General features: G+C 38.8%; 1 protein-coding gene across 1 annotated transcript in view; it reads left to right on the forward strand.

The window, feature by feature from the left end:
• Positions 1-18,808, forward strand: part of si:dkey-22o22.2 (neural-cadherin) — a 119,910-nt gene that overhangs the window by 45,032 nt on the left and 56,070 nt on the right. The window contains exons 2-7 of the mRNA XM_055047225.1: positions 7,999-8,187; positions 10,469-10,694; positions 12,987-13,191; positions 16,579-16,690; positions 17,240-17,489; positions 17,821-17,963. Of these exons, the coding sequence (XP_054903200.1) occupies positions 7,999-8,187; positions 10,469-10,694; positions 12,987-13,191; positions 16,579-16,690; positions 17,240-17,489; positions 17,821-17,963 (1,125 nt within the window). The remainder of the gene's footprint in view (positions 1-7,998; positions 8,188-10,468; positions 10,695-12,986; positions 13,192-16,578; positions 16,691-17,239; positions 17,490-17,820; positions 17,964-18,808) is intronic.

Genomic DNA, 18,808 nt, shown 5'->3' on the forward strand with positions numbered 1-18,808 from the left:
GATTTGATGGCAATGATACATTGTTTTAGCATAAACAATCAAAGGCTGTCAGAAACTCGTCAATATATCAGTTGAGCTCAGAATAGAAAATCTTGTTTTTTGCAACCATTGAAAAAAACAGACATTGTGTCACATAAAGTACAACCCAGTCTGACAAAGTTTTAAGTCTACGCACCCAAAAAAAAAAAAAAAGTCACAAACACAATAACACGAATCTGGGGAGCGTTCACAATCTGAAAGCATAAGTGTTGTGGTCCTGGCAACCAGTCCCACAAAAACACCAAACTGTCAATCGAACACGAACAAACACCGGCGGTCAAATACACATCAGTGTGAGCATTTGCACTTATTATGGGTAAAATAGATGGTGGCAGACATAGCTACAATAGTTGGGCCTTCACTCAGACAGAAACACATTGCTGTCATGAGTGTCATGCAGCTTGCTCTGATCCTCCTCCAGAGCCAACACAGCTGTGTCTCTGTTTGTGTGTCTAAAGTCACCTGATGCACACAAACAGCAGGATTTTCATGAGTACACTGATCCTGTGTCATTCTGTCAAGGAATAAAAACGCTATCTGGCAGTTTAGGGTCAACAATGACCTAAATTACGATAACAGCGATACCACTTTATATTTTTTGGTTATTTTTGATTATTGTGCGAAATAAAAATGACAATCAAGAAAAAAAAAGTGCAATAGGCAAAATTAAAGGTATTCTCAAACACACTTAGTCATTTGGAGCGTCTTACAGTCCACTTAGCATTCACATATGCATTTGAGCTTTACAGAGTTCACTATATAATTGATCTGAGACCTCGGTTTGTAAGCAAACCAGGGTTTGATTGTGCATTTACACCTCTGTGAACAAACTGAACTTTCTGGACAAATGAACCAGAGTTTGATTAAAGCAGTCTAAACAGGGCTGGTGTGAATGCACCCTTAACAATCAAGATAAAAAAAAAACATTGCAAAGCAGCAAACTAGGTCAACCTTGGTGAAATCCAACTCTCACTGGAAACAAGTCCGACTTCTTGCCAGCAAAAGGGACCAATCTCTGACAATATTTGATCAGGGTGTGACAGTATTAAGAGGCCTAGTTCACCCCAAAGGACTGGCAGAGCGACATGGTCCACAAAACACAGGTAGACTGGCTGGGAGAACTCCCATGCAGCCTCTCTTGTCCTGTGGATGTAGAGTCTTTTTGTTCTTTGAATAAAATTTGGTGTAAAGTCCTAAATCTTTCATTCCTGCTTTTATTCTTTACGCCCAAAAGCCAAAGAGTTTTCAGAATGAGATGAAGGTGCTGCATTTAGTTTCTGTTCATGCGCTCTTAGGCAGCTGATTGTAGAACTCTGTATTTTCTCCTCTTTGGAAATATTTTTACAGCAAATACCCTCTTTAGTTTTCTCTTTTTGAAGCCTTACAAAAACCAACTTGAATCTTTGAGTTTTGAGGGGGTCGTCATGCTTTTTCTGGTTTGTGCTTTCTTTTGCCTTTTATGTGTTTTAGATCTTCTTGCATTTTCCGTCTCATCTTTAATGTCTCTTGCGCTTGCTGATCACAGATGTTTTTCTCCCCCTGTTGCGCTGCATAGCAGGTTGCGACAAACAGGTTTGTTGAAAGTGCTTTATATATAAACTTGTCTTTCTGTTTAATAGTTTTCATCATCGACTTTGTGACAATCTGTAGGCGTGACTGCATTTTAATTTAGTCCCCTACATCTTGTTTTCCTTCCCTCCCTAATTGAAGCGAAGCACTCGCAGCAGAAGCGGTTTTCTATATTTGAAGCCGCGTTGGTTGGCTGCCACATCTCCTCTTCACGCTAAATCCATCAGCTGCCATTCAAATCAGATACTCAGAGGAGAAAGACAGAAAATAGCTCCTCTCATTGTGTCTCTGTCCCCTCGATTCTGTTGCCTCCCGCTCCAATTCTCCAACGATGGTTGTAACTGATCCTCTGTGAAAAAAATGGAAATTGGAAGACAGCAGATTGGAGTTTGGCATAAACAAAGCTCAATTCTCTCCCTTTTTTAGCTTCGTTTTGCAGAACAAGGCGTGACACGCTTTGCATTGAGATTCAAATGAATAAGTGGTGGCTTAAAATGGACTTATCCGCACTTCACTGGGACTATTTATCCGCTTCTGTGAAGGATGTGTCATTCTCGACTCTTCCTGCGTAAAGAGCTGACGACAAAATAGCGTTCTCTGTTCAGCCCATCGGACTGTGAGGAATTGTTTCTGTTCGGAGCTTTATGAAACTTTATTGATCTCTGCCAGGAAGTTAGGCCATCCCCTCAGCTGAACTGATCTGGCAGATAAGAGGAGGACAATCAATTCACAATCAGAACACAGAGGAACAGCTCAAATCTGAGCCAACAGTTATACACATCAGAGTGTTTGTTTCCCGAAAAAGTTCTCTTTTGAGATTGAGGAGAAATTGCTCCAAACATGAAGGCTGCAGAAATATTATAACAGCAGAGGACTGACAGTGAGAGACAGATCAGGGATACCAATAAGAGGATGAAGAGGAAAAATATGAAGGCCTCAATACAAGTTGGACCCAAAACACAGATTACAACTCTAATAGGTTCAATAAGTGTTACTCACAGAAACGCAAATGTGTAAGGTGAGCGGCTATTTCTTCTTGGGTTCAACTCTCAGGTCAGACTCAAACTGGAAGTCATTAGGAAATGAAAGTTAGACTCTCTTCTGTAGAGACTTTAACTTTGAAACCTCAGGGATGAAACTGATGAGGATTACAGTGTGCTCTTTTACCGGGGAATAGTTTCACCCGCAGGACCGCATACACGAATAGCGTCTGCAGATCAGACCAACTCAAATTTAAGACACAATATCAAGACCATTGTGAAAGAAACTGAAAACCTGTATCAGGACAGAAATGCACAGAAGAAAATTGCATGTTATTTTGCACGGAATGCACCTAGCGTTGTGTGGATTGGCAACAGATGTGAGCCGATGGCAAAGACAAACATCGTCATGCCAACTGTCAACAAAACCCGAGCTAGCTTGCCAGGGTATATTAGGAGCTAGTTAGCGACAGTCTCAGCTGCCTTGGGTCACAGAACGCAATGAGGATATCTGTGCACAACTCAAACTTTTACCTGACAGGAAAGTCCTGCAAGAAACATTTTTTAAAATATACACTGAATATTCAAGATTAAATAATCCTGCCACGAGAAAATGTGTGACCTATGATTAACGTTTTTAAGGCCAATTTAAATTTAGATTCATTAATTTAAGACATTTCAGGGAATCGCAAAGACCATGTTATAGAGAAGTGAACTCAATATGCAGGAAAGCAGAAACTATTATCTTCTTTAAATATTTAATCGTCTCCCTGTTATCAGTCATAATGTTTGATATTAGACATACACTGTGCACAACTCTGAAGGTTTTATCTTTACCCTTCAGTTGGATTGAGGGTTAGACAGCACCTCAATGTATCCTTGAGCTGCTTGATCATGGATAATAATGTTCAAATAAAGACAAATAAACAAAAGTGTTGTGCTTTATGGCAAAAGAACTGCCTATGGTTTGACACATTTGTGATTCCGTATTTTTCTCTCATTTCTCATCTCTTATCTCGCTCAGATGCATTGATCACCTTTTTTGTGGATTTTGTTCATCAGTGGCATTACAGTAACAGAATAACAGAGTGGTTCAAAGCCTCAAACTGTGTGGTATAGAGCTGCTTGATCAGTTAATTAACTACAGTTAATTAGCTGTGCCTTGCTGCCCTTGACTCTTAATTGCAAGGGAAAGGCTGCTTTACTCTGCTTCTTCATTTCAGCTTTGTTTGCTAAATAAATAGTGACACTGTGTAATATCATTTACTGTTTATCTCCGGTTGTATATATCTAATATTATTTTTAAACCCTTGTAATGAATTAGAAATTAGTGCAAAATTAGTTTGGTTTTAAAGTGATTTACTTTGTTTTTCCACTAGTTTTATTTGTGCCAGTACTTGCAACAACTTAATTTTGGCAAAAAGTTTACCTAACTTTTATTATGAAAACATTCAATGATGCTGTAATGTGCATGACCTTCCCATCTTCTCGCTAAATAATTAGCTTGTTTAGAGTTGCTCCTTCTTCTGTTGTTGATTTATTTAAAACCAAATCTTTTTATTCTTTACTCTTCATAAAGATACTTCCTCCTGGATTGTTTTTAAGAGACACCTTGCTGTATGTCGTGTTTCCCCAACCCCTGTAATCTAAAAACTGTGCTGCAGCTCAGTGCCAGGGAAAATTTAACTTCACCAATGAAAGGAACTTACCCCAAAACTCAGGGGGATACGAGTTGAAGCAGAGGGATGAAAGAAATCATGGATAAAAGCTGAGCAGGACAAATTGAATCCCATTTTGAGGTATTTCTTCACATGTTAGACAGTCCAGAAAGTCTGAGAAAACATCCTACAGCTGGTGTGGAGAATCTGGCTAACAAGAAGGGGAAAAAAAACTTCCTTAAATAGCATAATTTTATATCTGAGATGAGGAAAAAGTTGGACACACTAAGCCATGCTTGAGACATCCATTCAGTGTGAAAAGTGATGCTACGCAACGCAGGTTCTGCTCCTCCGGAGCCTTGGCACGCCTGCATGTGTTCATGAAGCTCTGGCTTCAGCTCAGCGCCTCACATCAGGGATCTCTGCAGCATTCAAGCAGCGAAGTAAATTTTCTGTGCTGAGAGGGATAAGTGCAAGGATATGAAAGAGTGCTTCATTTAAAGGAAGCTAAACTCAGATGAGATGAATAGCCGTTAACACCTGAAGGCTAAACTGTGCTCTCCCAATTCAGCACAGACAAAAAAAAACAGTTTGACACAGCAAAATAGGTACATGTAATTAAAGCACAAAACCAAGTGAACTTGTTTTTAGGTAATTTTGTGACGCTTTCAGGTGAAATTATTTATCTTCTACAGCTCTATCCTCCTGAAAAACATGTTTTATATTTGTTTTATATTTGCCAGCTTGTTTTCAGTCTAATTAGACTGTGACTTTAATTTGGAGAGGAAATGCTTGCAAAAATTATTTATACACCTAGAAGATTTTTATATTTTGCTTTTGTTGTTCTGGGTGACGGATGTGGCAACTGGATTAAATGTCCTTCTTCGAAATGAATGAAGTATTCACTCATTCATTCATTCATTCATTCATTCATTCATTCATTTGTACATTCTTGCTTTTATTCTTGCTACAAACTTTAATGTAACATTTTGGGTTGAAGTGGAAAATCAAGAATACGTGGTTTCCAAGAATTTTTTTTTTATTATTAATATTTGATTGCCACTGATCCTCAGGTGGTTATCAGACTGGCTTTAACTAGACCACACAAACACACTTACAATTGAAACCAGATATTTAAATATAACAAATAAATAGACATATTACTGTGTGAAGTTAAATCAGACAAAACTTCTCTTGTTTTAGATTAGTCAGAATTACCAAAATTATTTCTATCTGCTGAATGCTGTCAGAATTTTTTTGAGATTGTTTGCAACTTTCTTCAGATTTAGAAGTTTACAAACATTTGGTCAGAATCAGAGATAATCGTCCTCTAAATTGGGTCAAACCTTTTGGGTTCCCTTCACACAGTTTGCTTCAGAGAGTGACAAGAAAAATAATGTGCCTTTTTATTTGATGTATGTAAATATCTGGCTTGAACTGAGTTCATCAATAATGATTGAAAGTTGTCTTGTCAACAATCCGCACATGAGCTGTGGATCACTGCAGCTCCTCCAGAATTACCATGGACTTGTAGACTTGCAGTTTTCGTACACTCTTTCCATTTTTAGGAAAACTCTTAGAAATAATCTTTAAACTTCTCCATAACTTTCTCTCTTGCTTGCCTGCTGTGTTTTTTGGTTTTCATGATGTTTGTTCTTTAACAAACCCAGAGGCTTTCAAACAACATCTGGATTTCACCACATGCACACATAAATTTTGCATCCTTGCATCCTGGCAGCAAGACAGATAATCAATCCACTTCCTTTCTCTGACTGATCAGGAACCCAGAATGCTTCACTGTCGATATGGAAGAGCGTCATTCTGTAATGACGTTCAGTGGTTCCCCATCTGCAGGGGAAAAAAGTTTTCACAAGTCATTATTCTGATGTCAGTGACCTCTGATCTGCCCGGAGGCATGGAGGAGGCTCTGCCTGCTCCCAGATGTTTGCTTTTATTCGGTCAGATGGAGCTTTTAAAATTTGCACCTCGCCTGATGTCTGCTGTTGACCTGTGGTGCTGCATCTGAATGTGTTAATATTTATCATGATAATGGGACAGATTTCATTTCCCTTTCATACACGGGCCACAGCTCAGCGTATGTTAAACAACCAACAGGAATGGATGTGATTATTCTGGATTTTATGCTATGACTGAAGAGCAATGACGCATACAGAAAACAAGAATGTGCTCCTCTTCCTTATTATCACCCTGTCGTCTTCTCCCAGTGCTTTTCAGTTGATTTGTCTCCTTTAATCTACAACTAATATTTAAATATCTGCTTTAATGTGGCATTCTGTAGCATGTAGCACTAATTCAAGATGAAGATGGTCTTCTTATTGCCATATGGGAGACTGTTATGGTTTAGGATGTTTTTATGATTATCAGTGACTTTAAATAACCAGAGATAAACTGTGAGCAGCATCTAGTTTTTATTTAATTAAGACTGTTTCAGTTTTTCTCCTTTTTTAATTTTAGTTTTTTTACATCTATTTCTTCCTTTGTTGGACTTCTTGTTTCATAACTACTTTTCCCACTTTAGTTATTGTTATCTGAAGATCTGCATTGGCTGATACCAATACGATGCAGAAGAACCCAAACCCTGAATTAACTGAATTATAAATGCTTTTGATAACTTTGCACACACAAATACACCAACATCTTGACTTTTTAGGTCAAGATATTGACCAGCTTGGTCAAACTTAAAAACTGATTCTAAATGTAGCTTAAAATATGTAATAAAGTAAAATGTTGCTCAAAGCAAACTCATTGAATTAACAGATATATTAATGTTGGATTGGTACATCTCTAATATCTTCCCCATTAATTTTTTCTTTAACTCTGATTCTCATCTCTGTGGATTGATGCGTCGAGGGACCTCTTCCTCCTCACCTCCTCATCCTCTCCTGTCTCTCCCCTCCCTCTCCTGCTCTCAGTGTGTTGACACACCTTCAGAGGTGATATAAAAAGACAGAAAAAGACACCGTTGTGTTGGGTTGTCATCTCCTCTCCTCCTCTCCTGTCACCTGCTCATCCTTCCTTTCTTCTCTGCTTCCTCTGAAGTGAAGTTTCTTCTCTTGTCAGGCTGTTGTCTCCCGCGCTGCTGTGAAACGACACAGGAGTCAAAACAACAGCGAAGCACCGAGGCACCCCCCAAACTGAACAAATCCCCCTTCAGAACCAGGCGACGTGAAATAATAAGTATAAAGATGGGGAGCAGAACCGTAGACATGACAAGAATGTGTGTTTTTAGTGGGCAGGTGGGAGCACCTGCTGTGCTCTTCCTTGTTTCCACACTCAAAAGTTTTGTTGTTTTATTTTGGAGGAGCTGCTTCTTTTTCTCCTTTTTCATCCCTTGCTCCTTGGTTCTTGTCTTCTCGTGCAGCAGGGTGGAGATGAAACACGGGGAAACATGAGAGATGTTGAAGAGAAATGTCACCTTGTCCCCTTTGGCTGAGAGCTGCTCCCCTTTTAGACCACTGCCTGAGCGACTGGAGCTGGTTTAGCTAACGAGCTGCGATGCTGCAAAGCTCAGACAACAATAGCAGCACAGAAGCAGCAACCAAAAAACAGAAAATAGTTGCTTTTCTCAAGATATATAGATGTAACTTCTTCTATGGTTGATAATCAGGACAGAAGACAAAACAATTGCAAAAAATGAAGACAAATCTGTTCAGTTGTTCAAACTTGCAGAAAACGATGTTCTCATACGATAAATAATAATCTTCTTCTTTCTCCTTTCTTCCCACATTCAGGTGATGAGTGGTATTTGTGCAGGCTGACTCTGAGCATGCCCAGTCAGGCTGACCTCCAGTGGGGGATGTTTCCGTCGCCTTACCTGGGGGCCGTGGGTCCTGATGCCACATCTGGCTCTGTGGTCTACCGGCTGTCAGCCAGACAACGAGACGGCGCTTTGGGACAAGCTCAGTTCCTCCTGCTAGACGGTGCTTTCCCCTCATATTCTAACATATTGTTTTAGCTAAGCAGATAAAATACAGTTTTGCTTTGCTGTTAGTAAGTTAAGTAAAATATTAGCTCTGATATTACTTCTCTAATATTAGCAGGCCTGTCTGTCTATCTATCTATCATCTTGCTTTGTATTTTTATTTTTTTACCTGTCACAGTCAAACCTTGTTTTCCCAGTCTACTTTTCTCTAAACCTGTCGCGTCTTTGCTTTTATCTCCTGCCTGTATCTGTAATTAAGTTCGCTCCTACTTTGCCAGGCACTCTGTGAAAAACCTGTTTTGCTCAAAGGAGTGATTTATAAATAAAGATTGACTTGTTGGATTTCAATTACTGTCAAGAGGGAAATGGAGAAAAAAAAAGTGCATAAAAAGCACAGAGCTGCACTCTTAATCGCTCCCCGGGGCAAAGAAATGCGAATAATAGCAAAGTCTCAGGAGAGGAAGGTAGCGAGTGGGAGAGTTTAAGGGTGGGCGTACGGCTGCCGGTGGCTGTGGATTTTTATTTTTAATTATTATTATTTTTACATTTTATGAGAGAAGAAGAAGAGAAGAGGAGGAAGAAGAAGAAATTATATTTATAGAGCAAATTTTTAATGCTCCCATATTAAAAGCTTCCCTTTGGGATAATGTGAGCACGTGTGCACTGACGAATAATCCAATAATTTAAGTTAAAATCTGCATTTGGCACATTTTCTCTGATGACACATTTCAGAGAAAATGTGTCATCAGTGTGTATGTGTAGCAAGGACCTAATCAGTGACAATAATAGGATTTTACCCAATGTGAACATCAAAAATTGATTGATTATTATCAAGCTTTTTTTCCTACTCGCCACCAAAACAAAATAACTTTTATAACATCACACAAAAATTGGCCATAATGGTAGCAATTTTTTATTACCTAGTAGGATTTTTAGATTTACTTCACTTCTGCAGAAAGTGAAATCTGATCCTCCTCCTTATAAACATTAGGAAGAAACTTCAAACATAAATTAAAGCGATATAAACTTGCATCCTTATGGGTTTTTATGCAGGTTTGTCTTATCGAAAGAACAGACAGGTCGCTCGCTACCTCCTGCTGTTCCTCTGTTGCTTTGCACCGCAGCAGAAATCTCTGCAAATACCTACAGTGTTCCAGTTTTCTCAAAAGATTTGAGCTTACAACACACCTTCACGTCAAGTTGGAGAGGGTTTTACGTTAGCCTAATCAAAACGGATTGCAACTTTTGAAAATAATGAAAGAGCTGAGCGATAGCAGGAGATCAAACAGTTTAAGTAAAGTTTTATCCCACTGGAGGTTGTTAATTTCGATACCTTTTCTAATTAGCAACAGCTAATTGGAAGCAAAGAAATAGAATCAAAAAATAAAACATTTTTATAATTGAGACAACCAAATCTTTGAAGAGCTTTAATGCTTTTTTTTTTCTCTCGCTCACACACTGTTTTTACAGAGACTGAAATAAATTTGTCACAGAAAACATATCCAAGAAAGAGGAGATGATTGACAGTCGGGCTGCAGCTGCTGCTGCAGAACCCTCTGGTCAACAGCTGGGGATTCTTCCCCTCATCTTCGTTCTCGTCTCCTTTTCCATTATTCCTCACTTCCTTCACATCTCTCATTTCCACTGTGCTGCCAGTTTTCCATCCCTCCTCTTCCTCCTTTTCTTCTTTATTTATTCCTCATCTCTCCATCACTTATTTCCTCCTGCTCCCCCCTCTCTGTCTCATAAACCCAGAGGGACGTGAGAGAAAATGAGCCCACTCTTCTTTTTTTTTTTTCTGCGTCTTCAGAGAGCGTTAACTAGCTCATAGAACACACATAAATAAACACAGAGCCAGCATGCCTCCAGCATCAATTTCCCTCAATTGGCTTTTCATAATTGGACAGCTGGGACTCCGTCTCTTTATTTATACACAAGTGGACAAGTTGAGAGATGGTTGTTTACGTGAGAAAGAAAATCCACAAATGAATGTATTGTTTGAATAATGGCAACATTTATTACATAGTTAGAGAACTATAAAAGCAGTTTATTCATTAAAATGATTTAAACTGAAAGCATGATAAAAAAAGAATGACTCATAATTCAAAGTACTGAAGTAAATATGAAATTAATAATAATAGCAAACACCAGTCCTGTGTAGATACACAATGAAAATTCAAGCAAAACAGGGAAAATTTACTATATTTTTCAGCATATAATATTTATTAATTATTTTTTATTTATATATATGCATATATAAATTGTGTCTTTTTTCTTAGGTGGTGAGGATTGCTTTGAAGTGGACCATCGCTCTGGGTTGATTAGGACCACTGGACGACCTCTGACCCCAAGCAGGGAGTACCATCTGCGGGTCCAGGCGGTGGACGGACGAGGCCGTAAAGGCCCACCAGCCACTGTTTCCATCCTTGCTGGATACCGACCGCCACAGTTCACCAACTCCACCTACAGCCTGAACGTGCTGGAAAACACGCCTGTTGGCCAACCGTGAGTCCCACCAACACAAACATTATCAGTACCTCTGATATACAGTAAACGTCCAAACAAGCCTTAAAATACAAGACCTTGCATAAATATTCGTACTATTTGAACACCCATCTTTGACAGGATTTGTTGTAATAGAGCTGCATAAAGTTGCATGTTATATACTTTTGTTAGTTTATAAATCACTGAATGACTTAGCACCAAAACACAATACCGACCCGAACCAGAACCAAACATGGAGGAGCAGCATTCTGCTTCTATGAGCCACAAATCTGGAACAACCTTCCAAAAAGCTGCAAAACCGCTGAAACACTGAGTTCTTTTACATCACAGCTGAAAGCTCAATTGCTGAGAGTTGCCTTTGATTCATAATAAATGGAACATTGATCAAAATATTTGAAATGTACCTGCTTGATGATTTTGATGATGGCATATGTTTTCACGCCTCTTTACTTCAACACCCCTAAATAAAACCCGGTTCAACCAACTAGCTTCGGAAGTTACCCAAGACATGACCGTCCACATTAACCTGCAAGCCAACCAAGGAGATCATTAATCAGAGAAGCAGCCAGTACGTCCATGCAATACCTCTGCAACTCTGGAGGAGCTGCAGAGGTCCACAGCTCAGGTGGGAGAATCTGAGCTGTGGCTATTGACTGGACACTTAATAATCACTTGCTTTACAAATTTGTTTATTATGAAAGAGTGGAAAGAAGAACATTCAATCAGAGCTGCTATATTCATCTGTGGCCTAGTCAAAGTCTTTTTCTAAATTCAAATATATTAACAGGGGATTCTCACTGATTTTGAGGTAAGATTCCAGGGGCTTACTTCCAGGTGACAATAGATAAATAAAATAAATAAGCAAAAATGTCTGTTATGGAGAACTATTGTTCAGAGTTTATACTGCATTCACTACTTCAGTGGTTATATACTGAATATATGATATCAATGAATGCTAAATTATGGAACCATGAAAAGGTTATTAACCCAAATTTATGTTTTACCTTCTGCATCTGCAATCCCATCATTTAAATTCCAATGCCATAAAAAATGAATGGATTTTGCGAGTCTGCCTCTGTGAGGTTTTTTTTTTGTGTGTGTGCTCGTTGTTGTGCTTTGCATGTCATGTGATGCATGAAAAGATGAGCCCTGAAGAGTGAGACAAAAGAAAAGAGGAAGAGGAAGGAAGAGGTTGAAAGACAGAAGAGAGAAAATAGAAGAGAAGAACAGGAAGGGAGAAAGAGGGATGATGAGGAGGAGAAGGAAGGGGGTGGGATGGATGAAGAGGGCCCAGATGTATGAGTGTGGCCTGAGGCTGAGAATTTGAAAGTGTGGCAAATTCAAATATTTATTAAAAGTGAGGTCTGGATAAACATGAAGGGGAGTGTGTGAGTGTGTTGAATCCCCCAGGGCTGCTGGCGCAAAGCACATTGTATTAATATCCAAGTATCCATGCCACCCTCTGAGCGCCGTGTGGGTGTAGCTCAGTGTGGGTTTTTTCTGTGTCTCAGCCGTCCATTATATATCTTTTGCATGCCCTTGCGTGTATTTGTGTGTACATGTTTCTCTTTTAATCAAATTGATTAGCCAGGTCTGAGCATGGCACCTTAGAGCTCAGAATAATCCATGCAGACTGCACAGTTTAAGAGCAGCACCAGCGTGTCACCAAGTCTGTTTGGAGACGTAGGTGAAGAACAGCTTTCCTCTGCTCTGCGCTCATTTTACACTGTATGCAAGACAAAATAAATGAACACACCAACATTATCATTTGAGAGTTCACATATGAGGTAAATTATATTCTTACAGAGGTAATGCATTAACAAGATTGTTAAATTAGGTACTCAACAACATTTCTAAAGAATCTCAAAAGAATAATGTCTAATTCTTTACATTTTCTTGGGCTTTGCAGTGAGAGGACGGCAAAGCAAGTTTCAGATGACAATTCAAAGTGAAAACATTAAGCATAAAACACAAAAAACTGAAAAACTTGATGCTGCTTCTTTATGTTTGGTTCTGGTTTTGGGGATGTAGAGTAGACTGGAACTAGAAGGTCTTATCTTATTTTGTTTATCAAATTCAGCATTATACATTTCCCATGAATTAGACAATAGGAAAAGAGAGTTGATAAAAAGTAAAAGGAAAAGACCTTAGTCTTTTCCTTTTATAAAAACATATTTTCATCTTGTTGTAATCTCAGGGACCTCCTGCAGAACCAGCCTACATATGGTTCACAGAACTAAAATGACATTTTTCTGGCTCATCTCTAACCTTTCTGTGTGTGTTTGTGGTCAGTGTTGCTGTGGTTCAGGCCGTCTCCTTCCAGATGAAGAGTCTGTCCTACATGTTACTGATTAACCCCGGAAACCTGTTCAGCATCAACCAGGAAAGCGGCGCTCTGAGCCTCACCAGATCGGTCGACTACGAGAGCGGTCACAACCTGCACACCCTGCAGGTCCGAGCCTCCGAAAGCGACACCGGCCTCAGCGGCGTTGCAGAGGTAACAGCAACAGCGCCATCAGATTTACTGAGTCCTGTTTGTACTGGTTTAGAAAGAACCATTCCAACAACTTCAACAGAGCTCATGCAAAACAAAATAAATTGAGCATTAATTATGGCATGAATACTTTGAGAATATTCCCATCTACTTGTGCAAAAAAGGGCATTTTTATCCAATCTTTTATGTTGTAGACAAGCTTTTCTGGCTAAAATATATCTGAGCTCAAGAGGACTTTTGATCAGAATTGTTTTTAATCTGAAGGAAATCGATTTTCATTGTCACCTCTCCCAGAACATAATTATAAGACTGTAATTTTTCTTGTGTTTTTTGAATTACATGTCTCAAATTGTTGATAGAAATAATGTATTCAACACATAATTGTGAAAATCTGTATTAAAAGTGGTAGTGAGTGGTTCCTGTAATTCAGGGAATCATGTTTTCCATTTCTGTCGGGTGGAAATGCACTGATCTGTACTTTAATCCAGTGAAAACACTGAACAAAACATTTGACTCTGGAGCGACACATAAACCTGCTTTTATTGTCTTTCTCACAATGAGCCTGTCAATATGTATAGTACAACACATGTAATGGTTCATAATTAGTTCTACTATAATAACAAATCTTCCTGGAAATTGAATTGTCCCAGAAGTAATTGCAATAAACAATAACATCTTAGTTTTCAGACCAAAATATGCACCACCTTTGCATTTTTCTGCAAAAGCGTTTGAATGTTTTTTCAAAAGCAAACACGTTCATATGTCCGACACATTTTTTGAAAACATGCATCACGTTCCAGATGGAAACGACTTGTATTCACTGCCCAACATTGTGACTAACTTTTCTTCAACAGATGTGTCCTTCCAGTGATTCCTCACTGCGACCTAAAGACCAGTGATGTTCACCTTGTTAAGCGATCAGGTCATTTTGCAGCTGAGGACAAAATATGAACGTTATCCAGGGACTCAGATCTCACCATGACCTCTGTGTGTCGCGTATGCATTCACACCTGTAGCTGAGGCTGAGCTTGTGATCAAATCACCCCAGAGGCTCGACAAAGTCAGGCGCGAACAAGGTCACAGTTTACTGACCTGTGATGACAGTCACTGTGAAGTGTTATTCTGTGAACGCAGTGTACTGGCACACTTTGCCAAAGCGCATTCATTTCAGAAAGCAATGCTTCACAACTAAACAGTGTTACAATTAATTAGACACAAAAAGCTATTGATTGAATAAGTTACCAACCAATATTTTAAGTTCATATTGAAGAATATTGTCTTGCTTTTTCTACTTTCTATTCTATATTGTAAGCAGTGAAAACCAAGCCAATAAACAGAGAGGTTAAGGTTTGATAGAACTGTTTAAACTGTCTTTAAGCTGCTATGCAAACCCCACTAAGAATAAAATTTCACCACCATCACAACTTATCAACTCTCACTTTAAAACAGCATCTGAATGTGCTGACGCCCAACTGTTAAACAAGCTGCTCTCTGATGAAAACAAGCTCATTTCTGAATCAGATGATATGATGCAACCATTAAAATGTACATCTTACTGCATACGATACGCACACTTATCAGAAACAGTAAATTAAGCTTTTTTTGACGAAAACACTGAATTCAATGCTGTATGCAAAAAACTATACATCCTGTCTACAAACACAACTACAAAAATTGACTTTTTAATCTTTTGGTAAGCTATGCAAATTATACAAAGCAAAGAGCTACACCTTCCCACTAAAGCATATAAACATGCAGTGGACGCATGGCATTTTATTCCATAAACTCATATTGAAATTAGTATGTTTTTTCTGACCAGTGTGTGCTAAACTGCTGACACTTTTTATTCCTGTTATGGTTACATCTTAGCAACAGAAGTCAGGAATACTTTCCACTTCTCACTCGTTGCACTTGTTTTCACACCAAGCATTAATAAAGTTGCTCTTTATGATTTGCACCACATAATTTTATAATTGTATGGTAAAATCTGTCAGCTGCTCTCCTGTTTTATGATAAACATTTTCCATTTAAGAGCTTTTCAAAATCCAGTTCTTACAATTTTACAATAAAATCCAGTTACAGAAATAATGGTGAGCTCTAAAGTCGTACATTCAAGTTCCTGCGGAAAACAAATATTTTGTTTTTAATGGGAAAATATTTCTTTTACAAAGTCAAAAACTGTCACCATTTTCCTTCTGTTTAGAAAAAAATCACAAAACATCTCCTGTAGATAACACAAGGGCTTAATTATGCTTCAGGTAATTGCTACTGAAAGGTGATTACTGACTGCACCTCATCACTCAGAGTGATTTGTTCTTCACATTTTACCTTTGGAGTAAACAGAAAAAAGTTATTTGTTTTCTTGTCTCCTTCAAATTAGTCTTTTAAAGCAGAAATGTTAAATGGCTTTAAAATGAAAAAATAAAACAATTTTTTTCCTTGTTTAGACATACGTCTTCCATAAGCTCTGTGCATATTTGCAGAGACATTTAAATCCTCTCAGCCTCACCATTGCTGCCCTGCTGTCCTGCCCTGCTGTCAGGGCAGCCCACCCTGACAGGCTGCTGTCGGGCGTTTGAGGTTCAGGTCTGCAGAGGAAATCTGTGCTCAGATGGTGATATCAGCGGCGTCACCAGTTAATTCATTTTTTATGAGAATAAAAACAAACTGTGATGTTTCAGTTCCGGCATGTTGGATGGGGAAAGAGGAACAAGGTGAGACACCGAGAGGATTGAGATTTAAGGGTTTACAGGAAGGACAGAGAGACAAATGGTCATAAAGTAGTTTCTCCTTAAGCTTATAGCTTTTCAGTGGCATCTGTATCTGCAATTTTTCACACTGCAACGTCAAACACTGATATGACTATAAAAGGCAGTGAGAAAATTATATTTGTCATTCAGGTACCACATCCCAGATAGATTAACAGATGGCGAAGCAAAATTTTGAATTTGTGATGTTTTTGTGGTTCTGTTTCTGTCCTGATCACAACAGACAGAAACCTTTCTCTATCGAGGGGAACCTAAGATGAGTGGTTCCAGCTTTACTTCTGACTGATCCTCTAGTCTATTGTGTTTCTTTGAAGTTCCATACAATTATAGAAAAATACTTCACAGACAGAAGTACCAATATTAACAATATATCTGGATTATAATCAGAATCGCCTGATGTTAACAATTTTTTTTTACATATTGGTGTCATTACAATAATAATAAAGAAAACTGGACTTATGTTACATGTTATTATGTAATTTGGGTTTTTGGCCAAGGCAGTTTAATTAATATCAATATTGACTCAAGTTTTCAGCCTGGTGCAGACGTTACCTGGATGTTTCTGATTGATCTGTAGATCCATACAGAGAAACACCAAAACTAAATGAGCTGTTTCCTCCAGGTCGTTGTCCACATAACGGATGAGAATGATTGCACACCAGAGTTTCTTCACTCCATCTATACCAGAGATAACATACCTGAGAGCGTCGCACCTGGAACCTCACTACTGCAAGGTAACAAAACCTGATGAGTCTGCAGAAGTTGTAACATCATGCATCATGATGAGACCAGTTATTTCGCTTTATCCTGTTGTTTTGGGGGTTTTTTTTGTGTGTGTCCACATTTATGGTTTTTCCCTCCTGATTTCTTACTTTCTTTTACTCTCAGTTCTTTATTGTTTTCCTTTTGCTGTGTTTCCTTGTTCTGACGTTTTTCCTTTTTTCTTGGGATCTTGTTTTCTTTCTTAACATTTCCTATCACCTGAACTTCACAGTTTTTTTTCTTTTCATCCCCTCACATATCCAAATCTCTTGTTTACAGGTTTTGCTCGTCTTTTGAGTGGCTTTCTACTTCTTTCCCTCCATCTCCTGAATCCACCATCTTTTTCCTCTCCTTTCACTAATCTATATCAACATTCATTCGTCTTTAATTCCCTTGTCTTTCTTTTTTCCACCTCATTTGTCTTCCTCCTTTTACTTCTTTCAGTTTTTTTCTTTTCCTCTCCTCAATCATTTCTTCTTTTAGATGTTTTTCACCACATTTCCTCTTTTTATTCCCATCAGTTCTGGCTCGCGATTGTGATGCCGGGGTGAACTCCGAGATCTCCTACTTCATCCCGAGTGGCGATTTTGACATCACATCCGGGGGTGTGGTCAGCCCTGCCCGTCGCCTGGACTATGAGCGTCCCAATCACATCTACGAGTTTGTAGTTGTCGCAGTGGACGCAGGGACGCCTCCTCGAACTGGGACAGCCTCTGTTCGTGTCCGTGTGGCCAACACCAACGATGAGGTGCCGGTCTTCTCCCAAAGCGTGTAAGAACCTCCGTCTGGTCAGCTCGGTGTGGTTGTCACTTTACTTAACAGTAAAGAGGTCAGATGTCAGCGTCTCTCTTGTTTTCACTCCTTCTGTCACCCACAGAGTCGATCTGCTAACTGAGGTGTTTTTAAGTCACTTTATTTTTATTTTTGTTTCCTCCATTTGTTTTCACTTCATCTTCACTTCTACAATCAATCCAGACTCTTTCCTTCACACTATCATGTGTTTGTGCATTTTGTCTTGCACTTCTTACTTCGTGTAACATGTCATCCTACCTTTTCCAATGTCCTCCAGTACAGTTAAAGGTTATTTCCCTCTTTTTTGCAGCTACAAGACCTTCCTTAGTGAGGATGCTGGTCCTGACACACTGGTCGCCATTGTTCACGCCAATGACCCTGATGGGGATGGCGTCTCTTACGCCATCACAGGGGGCAATGAGGACAGCAACTTCCAGCTAGACAACCAAAAAGGTGAGACAAAAGCAACAAACCTTTTGTCAAGTTGAACTTCTGTTGAAACAGAAGATCCAGATCAAGATTTTTCTCTGATACTGTTCTGTCATTTAAATTCGGAGTGCGAATGAAGAACAACCCAACTCCTTTCGGTTTCTTCTTCTTGCTGCCTGCGACATTGCTAATAACTGCAAGTCAAGTTAAGTTTATTTGCATAGCACCAGCGCTGGGCACTGCTAGCTAAGAAGTTAGTTGCGCTAACCCTAAAATTTAATTGTGATATTATAACTTGCATATTCTATAATAGCTATATTGTGCTTTCCTGTTTATTTTGTTTGATTTTGTTCCCATGTTCCATTAGCAGTAGTGTGTGGAACTGTGCCCATCACTGCATAGCACATTTCAGCAACAAGGTGGTTGGATTTTACCTGATAAAAAATGTGACACAATAACCAATTATATTCAAAACAACAAACAAGCAACATTTTAGTCAAATAATTTACATTTTGCTGCACCTCTATGCACTCTATTAGCTGTTTTCCTACAGATCAACATTTTCATTTTAATCCTTTGTTTTGATATGACTGTTATTATTCAACTGCGTCTTTAATTGCATTTTTATTTTAAGGCTATGTGAACAAAACATTCAAAAAAATTGATATTCTCACAAAAAAAAAAACTCAGGCTGCATTTGAAGGACATCAAAATAGATGTAAATGTAAATCTCCCAGAGTGCATCACACCAAACTATCACTCCTTTCTGCTGCTGGACATGTTCCCTCTGATAACAGACAGCAAGCAAAGCATTGAAATAATATTCAAGTTGATTTAAAAAAAATGCTTAAATTCGGTCTTGAAGAATG

The sequence above is a fragment of the Poeciliopsis prolifica genome, unplaced genomic scaffold, assembly GCF_027474105.1.
Source record: "Poeciliopsis prolifica strain line A6 unplaced genomic scaffold, Auburn_PproV2 SCAFFOLD025, whole genome shotgun sequence".
NCBI lineage: Eukaryota > Metazoa > Chordata > Actinopteri > Cyprinodontiformes > Poeciliidae > Poeciliopsis > Poeciliopsis prolifica.